The sequence below is a fragment of the Phocoena phocoena genome, chromosome 17 (assembly GCF_963924675.1).
Source record: "Phocoena phocoena chromosome 17, mPhoPho1.1, whole genome shotgun sequence".
Taxonomy (NCBI): domain Eukaryota; kingdom Metazoa; phylum Chordata; class Mammalia; order Artiodactyla; family Phocoenidae; genus Phocoena; species Phocoena phocoena.
Window position 1 is genome coordinate 72,669,320 of NC_089235.1, and position 15,143 is coordinate 72,684,462.

Sequence of the window (15,143 nt, forward strand, 5' to 3'; positions counted from 1 at the left end):
TGTGTTAGGTGCTGGTGATACAGGGGTGAAGCAGGCAAGGAGAGAGCCGCATATAAGTGCATCCCTAAGTGAACTAATAAGAGCCGTGGAACAGGAAACGTGGGAATCGAGGGCCTGGGGGACACACCTCCCCCGTTAAACATGCTTATGGGATGAAATGAATAACTTTTTAGAAGTGTTGGCCATGTCTGCCATCTTATCTTCAAGAGCAGATGTCAGCAAACTCCCTCTGTAAAGGGCCAGATCATAAATATTTTAGGCTTTACAGCCACAAGTCTCTGTTACAGCTACTCAGCTCTACTGTTGTAGCAGGAAAGCGGCCACAGACAACAACAAATCCACAGGCATGGCTGTGTGCCAATAAAACTTTATTTACAAAACCAAGTAGCAGTGGGATTTGGGCCCACCCTGTGTTTGAGCATTAACTGTCCTTCAGGCCCGTCTGGATCCAGTGATGTCTCCTCTGCCCACTCCTGCACCTCAGCCTTTAGATCCGGAGAGGGCCCCCAGGGCTGGGAGTGCTTTGATTCCTGTAAACTGAGGTCTTGGGCCCTTAATCTCAAGGCTTGTCTTCTCTCAGGACGTTTATGTCATTCAGTGAGTTAGACAGATTTCCCCCATAGTGTAGCTAATCTGCATGGTAGTCCTGCTGAGAAATGCCTTCACTTCGAGGTCTGAGTTCTGTAAAACAAATCCGACTGCTTCTCTCCTAATTCTGTGTGTCTCAAATTCAATGTGAAATGCTCACTTTCCAGCAGAAGATGCACGCCCACATTTATCTACATAGATGTTATTTGTTTGCACCTAATATATATGTAGAGCTACAGATAACTTTCTTAATCCAGATAGTCACAGGGCCTAAATATGTGGGTATTCTGAAAAGAATCCACATTTCTGCAAAAGATTCCAAAGGGAGAAATGCACATCAAACGTTTTCCCCATGTTGGATCTCTTTCAGTCTGGGATTCACTGGGCAGCCTCTGGAGGGAGGCTTAAATACCACCATCTGTGGGAAAGCAGGCTTGCCTTCCCTCGAAATTCTTTAGCTTTTACATTTTCTGTCTTCGCTCCCTGCTTCAGATGCTGCCACATTGGTGAAATGTGGCTGTTTCCTGCAGAGCTGACCTCAGATGGTTTGCTACTTTAGCGCCCACAGTCCTGAATGCTGGCCGGAGAGCCTGTGATTTGCAATTGAAACAGGAAATCTTGTGAGAAGGAAAGAACCGTGGGAGTGAGAGCAGTCATGATTTGTGATCAAGGCCAGATTACAAATCGGCAACTGTTTCTTTCCATCCTGAGTTTCCATTTTGAGTTCTAACTCACATGCCAGTGTTTATGCAACAGAGAAGTTTTCACTCACTGTTTCCTTCCTTCCTTCCTTCCTTCCTTCCTTCCTCCCTCCTTCACTCCCTCCCTCTTTCCCATTCACTCATTCACGTGTTGATCTCCTGTCATTTGCCAGGCACTGGGCTTGGGACATTACAGGCATTGTGTTATTTATTCCTAACATCTTTGCATTGTAGGGACTGCTACTGTTCCTATTTTGCAGATGGGAAAATTGAGGATGGGAAGAATTATAGAGGTTTTCTAAAGTAGCTGGTCCATAACACAAAACACAGACCTGCTGGACTCCTCAGACCATCCATTGTTTCCTCCTCACCACATTGACCCTCAGTGGCCTGGAAGTCATGAGTGCACATCACGCCAGGGAGTCTCGGCCCTGGCACCATTGACAACTGGGAGCAGAAGTCTCATTGTGGGGACCTATCTTCTCTATTGCAGGATGTTTAGCAGCTTCTCTGGCCTCTGCCCTATGAGATACCAGTAGCTAGTATCTCTCCCCAACCCTTATGGCAACAAAAAGCGTCTCCAGACATTGTCAAATGCTTCCTGGGGTCAAAACCACCTCTAATTGAACCACTGCATGGTACCAAGCTTTTGAGGAATGGATAGACTTCCGCCTGTCTGTCTGTCTGCCTCCTCTCCCAGGCTCAACATGTTGGAAATAATGAGAGACCCCCCGCTTGACACACACACATAGACACACACACACACACACACACAGACACAATCTCTTCACCAGTGTTGGTTTCCTCCGTGTAAGGCCCTAAGGCCTGTGGGGAACCAGGCACAGGCCTGTCTTAAGTCCCTGAAAATGGCATCTGGCCCTGAGCTGGGGCCCAACAGAAGTTTATTGAACCAATGAATGAATGTGAGAAATATAGTGGAGGGCATAAGATAGGGCTGAAGAAAGGCTGATAAGTGTCTGGAGGTTAGCACTACAGGGGGGGATGGAAGGCCTGTGGAGCACAGCGCAGGGTTCGGCAGCACCAGTGTGAACTCACAGACTGGGTGGGATCCAGACCTGCGCAAAGGGGGATGCACACTGCAGACCTGGGCCGAGGCCTGGCCTTGACCCTTTGTGAACCTCTGACCCTGTGGTCAGAGTTGTGGCTCAGAAAAGTATAGCTTTGAATCCTACATCACTTTGAAGTCCTGACAGCTGCCCACCCCCAGACTCTAAACCTATTTCCTCACCAGTGAAATACAAGTACCGGGTCTGCAGTGCCTTAGCTGCAATTCTGAAATCCAAACACTCTAAGAGTCAGAAAAAAAATTTTTTTTGTAAGTTTGTGGCAAACTCGTTTGGTGGCAATATCTGACCTGAAATGATGGAAGAAATGATATTATGTGTTCATCCCTCTTAGTAGGAATAACCTATACATTTCATCCCAGAAGTAACTGGTGTGTCTGTTGATGGGTCTCAACTCCACACCCCCCTGGAAGATTGAACCTTGCCCGTTCTGTGCCCCTCTGTTCTTTTTAAAATCCAAATAATTCAGAACTGTGGTAACATCTGGCCCCAGGGTGCTAAGTCAGGGGCTGTGGGCCTGGGCTACCTCTCTGGGAAGAGCTTGAGATGGCTCATCTGGGGGAGGGATTGCTCAGTGCCTGGGGAAGATCAGGTGTCTTTGCTGGGTTTCTTTTTTCTTTTTTTTTTTTTTTTTCCCACATTGAACACTAACATGACTAGACTTAAGCTATTGGGGCCTGAATGAATAACTAACATTTTTTTTTTTTTTTAATGCAGAAAGCAGTGTTTGGGCTTTTAGATTTGTTTCTTAAAGCATATTCGGAATACCTGTGAATAGAGCACCAGCTGCTCTCTCTCTCTCTCTCTCTCTCTCTCTCTCTCCCCTCCCAGACGTCCCTCTGCTTGGCTTTGGAGCATCTGCACCTTCTGTGACCATCACCACCCACGGCCAGCTGCTGGGCAGGTCCCAGGCCATCCAGGTGGGCACTTCGTGGAAGCAAGTGGACCAGTTCCTGGGAGTTCCGTATGCCACCCCACCCCTGGCGGGAAGCCGCTTCCGGGCTCCAGAGCCCTTGAACTGGACAGGGTCCTGGGATGCCACCAAGCCACGGTAAGGGTGGAGTGGAGTACATTTTGGGGGATGCCCAGGGAAGCCTTCTCCCATTCTAAGCCTTCAAAATGAGACTTGATAACAGAGCAGTACGTTCGAATTTGAGCCATGCGTGGAGCAGGGGTTATGTTTGTTAAGATGGTGTTGAGTGCTTTAACACATAAACTCCCACTTGTCGGTGACTTAACATTGTCTTGGTCCTGCACAATCCCGTTGGTGATGGAGGGGCAGGTGGGCTTTGCTCCATGCGGTAGTGCGGGCACCCAGGCTCATGTGCCTTCTTCAGCACAGACCTTCTAAGGTTCCTTCTAGGAGCCTTCCTTGACTTTGCATCCAGGAAAGAGAGGCTGTGGAAGAGTCTGCAGGGGAGGTCTCCACGGCCACAGCTGCAGGTGGGGCGTGCATTCATCACGTGCCCCAGTGTGGCGGTGACCAGGACTCAGCCTCCCGGCCACTTCTGACTTCAGTGGGGCTGAGAAGTAAGCAGAGAAGGAAAAACACATGAGCTAGTGAAAAAATAATTTAAAAGGACTTTGATTCCCCCAACAGGAACAATATTAAAAGGAATTTTCCAAAAAGGGGAAAAAAAACGGAATATCTTATTTTCCTTCGTCATCAACTGCTTTCAATGTTGCCCATTCCCTCCCATGCATATACCATTGTAAAGAGGTGACAGATTGGATACGATTTTGTGATTTTTCTAAATTAAAGCGTGTTCAGAGCGTCTGTGGAAAGAGCACCCATGTCTCCCTCTCCCATCCCCATGGCCTTTCCCCTTCCCACAGGGGTCCACAGTTCTGTCTCAAGGCAGCCGTATTCTCCCTGTCCATCGCTCCCATGGCTGGCTGCTGGGCAGATCTACAGGCCCAGGGCCAGATGGAGGGATGGGCGGGAGGCTCTGGACTGCTCCAGGCAAGCAACAGTGGAGGCTTAAACTAGGACAGTGGCAGAAAGATGCAGAAAGTCATGGATAAGTCTCCACCATTGGGCAACCAGAGAAACAAATATGGACTAATTAGAACACTTTAGCGTGTTAGGATACACCCATTTGACAGATGAGGTGGTTGAGGCTTTTGAGTGGAGAGTAGTTGGAGAGCTAGGTTCATCAGAGCCTAGTGCTAACAAGGCCTGGGCGGGTAACCATCATGCCTCCATTAGATGTGTCCCAGATGCAGTCTCAGCTCTTATGCCAGGAGATGTTCCACTGGCACACTTGGACTCTGTACTGATGTAGAAAACCGGTTGGGACACCTCATCCCAGCAGGTCTGCTCACTTGGAGCCAGGAAGGGCCCAGGTTGCAGGTGACACACATTTTCCTCTTTATCTGGGCATCCTTCTCTCTGGGCCAGCCCTTTGTCCCTGTAGGATGTTCCTCAGGCCCGTGGTAGAGAGAGGGATGGGCATGCTGCTGTTTCCACCATTTACTCAGCAATCCCTTTAACCATTTCCTGAAGCTGCCTAAATGCTGGTGGGCCGCCGGGCTTTAGGAATGGGGCAGTGGGCTCTGCCGCCGCTGATGGGAAGGGGGCTGGGACTTGTCGCTTTGGTTGTTTTCCCTGCAAGTCATGCCTTCTGTCTGTCTGTACTTGCAGGGCCAGTTGCTGGCAACCAGGCGCCAGGACGCCTTCGTCCCCCGGGGTCAGCGAGGACTGCCTGTATCTCAACGTGTTTGTCCCTCAGAACATGGTGAGTGCTGCAGCCCTGAAAACTATGTTTGCCCTGAAAACTGCCCCATTAGAAATCCCCAGGCCCAGAGCGGCCAGCACGGTCTGCCCTGCGCTCTCCTGGTGGGTTCTTGGCTTCCTGAGGCCTGAGTGGCTGAGAGCAAGCCTGGGTCCCCCACGGCCTCACCTGATCTCCCGCACGGGAGCATGTGCGTGGCTATCCGGCTCCGGCCCTCTAAGAAGTATTCATAAAGCGCCCGTCACAGGAGGGGCTGTTCTCAGTGGGAGGAGCAGAAATAAACAGATAAGCAGATAAATATTGGACAACTGTGGTATTGATATGCTTGTGAAGAAAAACACAGCAGGGGAGGAGACGGAGCGGCAGGAGGAGTGAGGTAGGTGGTGATCAGGAGGGTGCACCTGAGCAGGGGTGCGGACGAGGTGGGGTGAGAGCCACGCGGGCAGGTGAGGGCCAGCCGCTGATGCAGGGCCCCCTGCAGGGCCGTGGGCTGGGGGAGTGTGGAGCTGGATTAAACTAATCCGCAAATGAGGAAACCAGCGGCCCTTCTTGGAGAGACCCTTGGAGAGACCCACCTAGCGGGTATTTCTTTCCATGTGGTCTCTCATTCGAGGCAGTTCTAGAAGGTGAGGTTTGGGAGGTGACCCTGACTTTGGTTAGGTCCTACTTTGAAGGCTGTATCTGCCTAGGTAGCAGCTATTATCCTGATGTTGAGTGTTTGAGTTTCCTGTTTGGGGGGAAGGGTCGGAGCTCATGAGAGAAAACAGAACTGAAGAGCCTTAGGAAACATGAGTTTCTGGTGACGCCAACCCTGTACTGACAGATCCCATGGTACATGTGACTGGGCCACCGCTTCCTGGGCCCCTAGTTTACCAGCAGTGAGAGGCGGTGTACTTTGGAGGCTTGGTCACAGCAGGCTGACCTGAGTAAGCTTTGGAACAAGGGCGCCTAAATGTGCAGGCCCTCCTGGGCTGCATGAATGGAAGAATTCTCTCTTGCTCGCGTGCTACTCAATAAAAATAACTCAGGGTGCTTTGAGGAGGGGATACAGGGCCTGTCCCTGACCTCTCTGGTGGCCCACAGCAAATGAAACCAAGGCCACCTGAGCTGGCCTTTTTCTATGGCATTTAAAAGGCCTCCTATTGGAAGAATCAACAAGCCCACCGAGTGGTGACACCTACGAGCAGGAGTGTCCCAGAGGGAGGGAGGGGGCTGGGGTCAGAATTCTGCTCAGTCCCTTCCTCTCTGTAGCTGTTTCAAGAAGCCACTTCACTGCTCTGAGCCTCTGTTTTCACACCTGTAGAATGGGGGTGCTTAGAGTCATCTACCTTGTGAGGCGGAAGCTCTAATCAGACGTTCTAGGTGAGCACACTTAGCACGGCACCCACCCGGGCAGGTCCTTGGTCAGTGTTTGCTGTTGGTGTCGGAGCCCAGGGCACATGGAGTAGAGAAGTCACAGCCCAGGGATTCAGGGCCTGAGTGAGCGAGAGCCACCTGGGGCCTTGCATTCACCATGGCCTGGGGCGGGGTGTCAGATCCCCTAGACGGAACACAATATTCTGATAGGAAGGGGTTAACCTGGGTTCAGATCCCAGCTCTGCTACTCGTAGCCATGTGACCTGAGGCAGGCTATTTAACACCAGGAAGCCTCTGCTTCCTCATCGGTAAAATGGGAGTAACGACAACACGCCAACCTCACGGAGCTGTTTGAGGACTGAATAAATGGCACACACCAATAGTCAGCATGGTGCCTGGCGCTCAGTCGGGCTAAACAAAGGTGGCTCTGTGTTAACAAGATGGGGTTCCAGGCACGGTGACCAAACTCAAGGACTCCCCAAGGAGGACACAGAAGCGTCTTCCAGAGTAGACGTGGGCCAGGAGCTGGGCTGCTGGGAGACCACGTGGCTGCATGGGACAGGTCCCCGGCTCACTTGGCAGCGTGGGCAACGTGTCTTCACTTTTTAGGGCGCTCTGGGTCCTCATCCGGGAGGTGGGTTTTGCTCCTTTGCTCAGTCTGCTCTATCAAAGTACCACAGACTGGGAGGCTGAAACTACAGAAGGGTGTTTTCTCATGATTTTGAAAGCCAGAAGTCCAAGATCAAAATGTCTACAGGGTTGTTTCCTTCTGAGGCCACTCTCCTTGGCTTGTAGATGGTCATCTTCTCCTCCCTGTGTCTCCACAGGCCTCTCCTCTGTGTGCATCTGTGTCTAAATTTCTTCTCTGTATGAGGACGCCGGTCCTATTGGATTAGGGCCGTCTCATTACAGGACTTGTCTCCAAACACAGTCACAGTCTGAGGCAGCCAGGGTTAGGGCTTCAAGATGTGAATTTGGGGGGCACGCAATTCAGCCCCTAGCTGAGACTAAATACGCCTACAGGGCAGAGGTGAAGGAAGAGTCACGCGTCACCTCACAGTCGGACACCTGCATGGGGAAGGTGCCCTCACCAAACTCTGGGGGGTGAGAGCGGCCGCCTGGAGCTCCCACATTTCTCCAATCCCTACAGGCCCCCAACGTGTCTGTGCTGGTGTTCCTCCACAACGCCGCAGAGGGCAGGGCCAGCGGGGGCCAGCCGGCTGTGGACGGCTCCTTCTTGGCTGCTGTTGGCAGCCTCATCGTGGTCACTGCCAGCTACCGAGTGGGTGTCTTTGGCTTCCTGAGTTCTGGTGAGTTGCTGGCGTTGGTGGGGACCGCTGACCTCCTGAGCCCGTTGTGTTCTTTGTGTGCGTTTAGTCCTTTCTTCCCCAAGGCCCATCCTTCCCAGCCGGCTGCCCTCCTCCAGCCTGCTGAGCGGGGAGTGGTATGACCAGTGCATTCACGAGACCCTCCAGCCATGCTGATGCCCATAGATGAGAGTCACAGTTACTACTGATTACACTTATCATGTGTCTGAAGCTGTTCCAAGTACATGTTTTATCTTGTGATGTATCTGTGTGTGCGCGTGTGTGTACCGAGACCCCAGAGGGCTAGACCCTTGCTCAAGCTCACGTGGTCAGGAAGGAGCACAGCCAGGATTCATCACCAGGGTTGACCTGCCCTGGAGACTCTAAGGCGTGGATTAGAGCTCTTGGGCCCTCAGGAAGCCATTTACTGGAGTGAGGGCTGCATAGACAATGATTTCTGATTCCCCTCGAATTCCAGCATCACTTGTGAATATCCGGCCTGTCCCCTTTCCAGTCACAGATGCCTTTATCACTCTGGTTATGCCCTCCACCTTCCCCACCAGCCCACAGGGCAGAATTGAGGCTTGGACCAATCCCAGCGTCATCCACCCATGTCTTTTCCTCCATCTCCCCACCCCCCCACCCCAACCCCCAGTGGTAGGGCAGTCGTTTGACAGGCAGACATGGCAGAGGGCAGACACGCTGGTCTGGGAATCTGAAGAGCCAAGGGTTGTCTGTGTGACCTTGGATAAAACCCTTCCTTTCTCCAAGTCTCAGTTTTCTCCTCTGTAAAATGGGAATAATTTTACCCAACTTCCAAAGTCACTGTGAGGCTCCAGTGATACGCTACACGTGAAGGGACTTTAGAGGTTGTGATGGGCTTTAGGAGTCCTCAGGGACAGGCACCTAGCAGCATCTCTGTTCTCTGGGGATCTCAGTTAAGACCTGGAATGTCTTGCCTGCTCAGTATGGCTGGGTGGGTGGGAGGTAGCCTGGCGGGAATGACGGACTCCTCTAGAATGTGCCGAGTGGAGCAGGCGTCCTGTGTGAGCAGAAGCCAGGCAGTGCTGGGGAATGAGGGCTGGGTGGACCACGTGGCAGGAGGCCTTGAGTGTCATAAAGAAGATTCTTCGTCTGCACAACAAACATGAAACAGGCAACAAGTTAAGGCAACATGCGACCAGGTGCCAATGAGGAGAATGTGGATGATGACCAGATTCCAGACTTTCCTTCAGGGGTGCGGGGGCAGCTGCTGGAGCACTGAACGCCCTGCCCGGGTTTTCTTTCCTCTTTTCAAACACACGACTGACAATCTGTTCAATCAGGAGCTCCTTTCTCTAAAGAGATGGTGAAACTCAGAACCCAGCCTGTGGGACCCGCTCAGGTGGAGCTTTTCACAGACACGGCTGACTCTGGCTCAGAGCATTTCCAGACACAAGAGAGCGAATTTCCATATGCCATCCCTCTGTGAGGGGGCGGGGATTGTGATTTCATGGGCTGTGATCTTATGGAGAATTCTGTGGGCTTCCTGGAAGGGAAACTCATTTCTGCTGCCGGCGAGGCAGAGTCCGGGGTTGGAACTCTTCCAGAACACCCACACCTTCTCACTCCTGACTTGCAACACTGCCTGTTCCTTGTGCTTAAAGCAAAGCTGTCAGCAAGAGAGGAGAGTTACCCTCACCCAGCGTCCATCTCTACCAGACATCTTTCCTGGGTGACGTCATTTCAGTCTCCAGGCACCTCTGCAAGGTCAGCCCTGTGCGGTCATGTCATAGAGGAAACGACGAGGCTCAGAGAGGTTAAGGGACTTTATGCTCCGCAGCCGTGAGTTAAATTTAATGTCACACTGGGCGTTGAATCCCGTGGATGAAACACTAAGAGAAATGATAGCTTGCTCCCTCGATGTTTTCGGTTTTATTGTTGTTGTTGTTTTTGCAACTTTCACAGTCTCTTTTAATTCAGGACAGTTTTAAAATATCTTTAGCATATAACTTGAGTGTTCAAGGAAATAGGGAAAGGAGAAAAATGTTAACTTAGTTGTTTCACAAATATAATCTCTTTTAAAACTGAAAAAAACCCCAGCTCTCTAAAGTTGACATGTCTGGAAAAGTTATCTGTGCCACTCCCTCTCCCCCCCAAAGAAAAGAAAACTCCTCAAAGAGAATTGCTTCCTCTTAAAGTTGCACATTTAAAACTGGGGTTCCAGGAGTTTCCATGGTGTTTGCCTTCCTGTTTATGTGTGTTGTCTGTGTAAGGGTCCTCTCAAGAATTTGTGGTGTTTGTTCTATTTCTTAAGCTGGGTGGTGGGTTAATGTGTTTGCTTTTTTCTCATGCTTTATATATCGTGCTTATATAACATATATGATATATGATTCATGTAAGGGTAAGCTATTTTTTAAAAAGTGGGGATATATATATACGTATAACTGAATCACTTTGCTGTACAGCAGAAACTAATGTGATACTGTAAAGCAACTATACTCCAATAAATATTAATTAAAAAAATAAATGTAGGAGACAGGGGATACAGAGGAAGAAAGAAGAAAGAACAATACTTAGCAGTTAATGTTAAAGATTGAGAATAGGTATCATTTTAAAAAATAGTTTACTCTCCCTTGGTGTTTAGAAATGCCCTACAGATTCCTCATTCTTCTGTGTACAGAGAGGATCAGTGTTTTTTGGGGTTTTTTTTTTTTGTTTGTTTGTTTTGTGGTATGCGGGTCTCTCACTGCTGTGGCCTCTCCCGTTGCGGAGCACAGGCTCCGGACGCGCAGGCTCAGCAGCCATGGCTCACGGGCCCAGCCCCTCCGCGGCATGTGGGATCTTCCCGGACCGGGGCACGAACCCGTGTCCCCTGCATCGGCAGGCGGACTCTCAACCACTGCGCCACCAGGGAAGCCCAGGATCAGTGTTTTAATTCATTTAGGCTCAGGCAGCTTTTCTTTGCTTTATTCTGGAGACCTCCTAGTACTTCCCTCCCACATTCCTGATCTTTAGCATCTCTTACCTGGAGCTCCTTGCAGTTCAGCCCCTAGGGGAGCCATCAGTCAATCAAGAAACTGAGACCCAGAGAGTGGCCGCCAGGGCCGGTGGGTGGAGGGGCAGCAACACTAGGACACACACACAGGCTCCTGGCTGCAGACGACCACCTCCTGCCAGACACTGAGCATCCCACGGCAAGGTCCCAGGTGGAGAAGGTGTGCACTCACAGCAGAGGGAGAAAAGAGCAGGTGTGCGATTCAGCTAAGCCCCCAATAAACTTCCAACACAAATACATCATCCCTTTCCCATTAAAAAAAATATATAGGGAATTCCTTGGCGGTCCAGTGGTTAGGACTCGGCGCTTTCACTGCCGAGGGCACAGGTTCAATCCCTGGTCGGGGAACTAAGATCCCACGAGATGAGTGATGCAGCCAAAAAAGAAAAGAAAAACATACATATATGTAATAGATTTCATTATTTAGATGATTTTAAATTTACAGAATAATTTGAGCATAAATTACAGAGTTCCCATATGCCGCGTCCTCCCCGGCCTCAGTTTCCCCTGTTAAGGTCCCGCATTGGTGCCACACATTTGTTACACCCCATGAGCCCATAGTGGTATGTTAGTATTGACTAAAGTCCATACTCTACAGCAGGGCTCACTCTTTGTGTTGTACATTCTGTGGGTTTTGACAAACATATCATGACGCGTGTCCACCAATCATACAGAATAGTTTCACCGCCCGCCCTGAGACTTGCCTGAGCTCCACCTACTCATCCCTCCTCCTTTCCATTTTAAATAGTTGGAAACTGTGGTTCAGGACAGGTCTGGAAAGAGCTGGGTGACTTCAAGTGCCAGCCCCAGACTGGTGTCCTGCACAGTGCACAGCATTTGCACCCGAGAAGAGCAAGGTCCAGGAGCAGCTCCTCGCGCTGTGGGGCTCAGGGGCTCTGGGCGGGTCCCTCGGTCCCTCCCTCAGCGTCCCATCCCCTCCCAGGCTGCCCGTCTCTCAGGAGATCAAGAATGTGAAGGCAGACACCGGGAACCTTGCTGGCACCTTGCAGGGGCTCCCGGGGGCTAATGCCCCTTTGCTTTCCCTGGCAGGGCCTCTCCAAGCCAGGGCTCTGCTGCAGCCATGTCCCGGCCCTGCATCTGGCCACCAGCAACTGCAGCCCCTGGCATTTACTGAGTTAGGCCAAGCTGCTGCTTCATGTACATCGTCTCATGTGATAAATGTGTGCACCATCTACTGTTGTAGCCCAGAGTGAAGATAATCCCCCAAGAGCTCCAGACTCCAGAGGCACATTAAGAAAGGGATGGGAGGAAGCTGAAAACAGCAGCTCATGCCAGGCCTGCGGCCGACTAGACAAACTCACGTTCTCTGCGAGAAACCCAGCAGTACTTAAAAGGAGCACGATTCCTGATGAAGAGCAATTGGGAAGGAAGTGAGGGGGTTGGTGATGGGCCAGGGAGGCCCTCTCCCAGCCTGGACCCTGCCGGTGGGACAGACCCCAGGGCCGTGGGGCACAGTGATTATCCTTCTCTCTCTGGCAAAGCAATGCAACAAGGGCAACCCGGGCCAGTGGCGTGCAGGGTCAGAGGAGTGGGTCGGCCATGGCTCGCGGGCCCTCTGCAGGGTGTGGGAGCAGAGGAAGTGGGCTTTGGCTAGGGAGACAGACCGAAGGCCAGACACGTAACACACCCATCACCCCGTCATCCCTGGGGCGCTTGGAGCCTCCCCTCTGAGGGGGTCTGCTCACCATCCTAACCAGAAAAACAGGCACAGAGTCCTGCCCCCGTCACAGGTGTAATTTTTGCTACTAAAGACAAGGCAGACTGTGCAAGGGGCACCTGTGAGATAATGCTGGGACCTAAACCTGTTTCATTTTATTTAAGAAAAACCAAACAAATTCCAGAGTGCTTTATGCCAGGCATTGCACTGTTCTGTTCCTTTTACGGATATTAACAAATTCAATCATCATAACAACCTATTGAGGTTGGTACTATTATTATTCCATTTTACAGATGGGGAAAGTCAAGTCACATTAAGTAACTTGTCCAGGGCCCCGCACAGCTAGTAGGTGTTGGAGTGGGACCTGTGCCCGGCTCGTCTGGCTCCATAACCTGCCGGCTAAGCCCACACACCATGATGCCTTCTATTGATGGCCATCAGCAAGAGCTGGGGGAGAACCTGCTGTGAGCCCAGCTAAGGAGCTTTAGAGGGACAGATGAAGAAATCAAATGGGATAGCAAGAGCCGGTTAGACAGTGAGGGAACAGTCGAATGTTTGCTGGTGTGTTCTGACCAGAGAGGTGGGAGCGTGGAGCTGGGGGGCCATCAGGGCGGTGTGAGGCAGATGGGGGGGAGCGACGTCACACTGTCCGGACACCTTCCACTCACACCCGTCTCCCTCCTGGACTGTACACGCCTGGCCAGCAGAGAGCAGCCCTGTCCAGTTTCACACCCCCAGCAGCACTGCACGCTATGTGTTTGTGGCGGGGCTGAGCCAGGTGAGACGGAGTCCTAGAGGATAAAGAGAATGGAGCTCAACCAAGGCCAGACTGCAGGGCAATGAACACAGGTGATGAGCAGACGCCGATGGCTGGACAAGGGCAGGTGTTAGAAAGTGAAGGGACCCAGACTGTTCAGATGGGCTGAAGTCAATCTTAGAGGAGCTGAAAAGCCAGGAAGGAGTTAGACTTGATGCGGCAGGAATGAGGGAGTTATGAAGGCTTCTGAACAGAGAAAGTTCCATAAATAGAGTACTTAAATTTTTTAATGAAAATAACACAGTGCCTTGCACACCATAGATTTTTTGGACAAATGTTTGTTGAATTGGATTGAATGTTAGGACAAAGGGCTCTGAGTGTGCATTGGATTTAAGTGCCAACTTGATCTCAAATTTGCTTCTTGCACCTCAACAGACTCTTTCCCTCTCAAGTCTCAGGTTCCACCAGGGGAGGAAAGGGTTGAATTAGACCATCTCAGAGCAGCTAGTGGCTGCTTTGTGTGCACGTCCCGGAGGGCGTCTGCTTCGAGGGCCAGGATCTTGTCTATCTTGCTCTCTGCACTACCCAGCACAGCGCCTGGCATGAGGTGAAGCCCAGTTCGGACTTGCCTCCTGAATGCACCCTCATCTCTGACATCCTAGGGGTCTGTAGACCCCAGAATGTCAGCATTGTAAGTGGGAAGCTGGTACATGGGGAGTGAGAGTCAGGGACAGTGGTGTCCCTCCCTGTTGTCACTAGAAATGCAGGCCGTGGGCGTCACTTCCCAGACTGGGTCCTGCTCAGCTGGTGCCTGGCTTTCCTGCCCTCCCTCAGACCTTGGAAACAAAAGCACTCATCCTAACCAATGGAATGTGCGTGTAATCCAGAAAAGTCCGCAGAGAGGATGGTGCCAATGGCTTCATTAAACCCAGAACATGAGAAATGCATTTGAAGAAATTCTGAGTGTCTCCCCAGCTGGAAGAGTAATTCGTACCGTTATGTCCACTGAGCTGGTGTCCTCGTCAGCTTTGTGAACACCAGTTTGGGGAATCGGATGCAAGGTCTTTCTGTTTTTCTATTTGGGAATATGGGTTCTTTCTGATAGTTTTTCACTTGACGTTGAATCGTGTTCATAATAACTATAGTCATTTCATTCACCTAACATTTCATAAGGACCTACTCTGTGCTTCTGGTTTTCATGGGGGGCAGAGTCTAGCAGGGAAGCCAGTGGTGACAAATACTTTGAAAGGGGCCCCTCACTTCCCCTGAGGGCTGCCTATGAGTTGATGGTGTAGCTAAGACTTGGAGGATGACTGGGCCAGAGGAGGGAGTTGGAGAAGGTCAAGGGGAGAGGGCACAGCTCTGGGTGGAGGAAATCACATGTGCAAGCACAGGCATGGGGGAGGGCGGGGCTGGTGTGTTTGAGCCTCTGAGGGGAAGCCTGGCTGGTTGCAGCACAGGACAGTGGGGAGATAAAGGGAGATGTGGCCTGACAGATGGATGGCCCGGTCCCGGCGGGCTTTGAATGTGCTAGAAGAACTGAAGTGGTGTCCTAAGGATGATGGGATGAGAGGGGAGATTTTACATAGGACGGGGCACGGTGTGTGTGTGTGTGTGTGTGTCAGAGAGAGAGAAAATCAAGATTCTAAGTTTAGAAGACCACTCTGGATGCGCCATGGAGAATTCACTGTAGGGAGGAATGTGTGGATACAGGAGGCCAAGGAGAAGCGTGGAGGAAAGAGGGTGGCGGTCAGTGGTGGGAGAGCCTGCAGCGGCTGGGGAGGACGGGGACACGGCCGAAGGAGGAGTCGGGGAGACCCCCGCGAGGCCGTGCAGGAGCAGGGTGGGCGGTGCCGCGCTTGAAGGAGAAGGTAAGAAACTCTGCCGAGGCCGCCGGTG

General features: G+C 51.4%; 1 protein-coding gene across 1 annotated transcript in view; it reads left to right on the plus strand.

Moving 5' to 3' along the window:
* TG (thyroglobulin) overlaps positions 1 to 15,143 on the plus strand; it is a 243,760-nt gene that overhangs the window by 130,717 nt on the left and 97,900 nt on the right. The window contains exons 38-40 of the mRNA XM_065895070.1: positions 3,206 to 3,425; positions 5,019 to 5,112; positions 7,616 to 7,775. Of these exons, the coding sequence (XP_065751142.1) occupies positions 3,206 to 3,425; positions 5,019 to 5,112; positions 7,616 to 7,775 (474 nt within the window). The remainder of the gene's footprint in view (positions 1 to 3,205; positions 3,426 to 5,018; positions 5,113 to 7,615; positions 7,776 to 15,143) is intronic.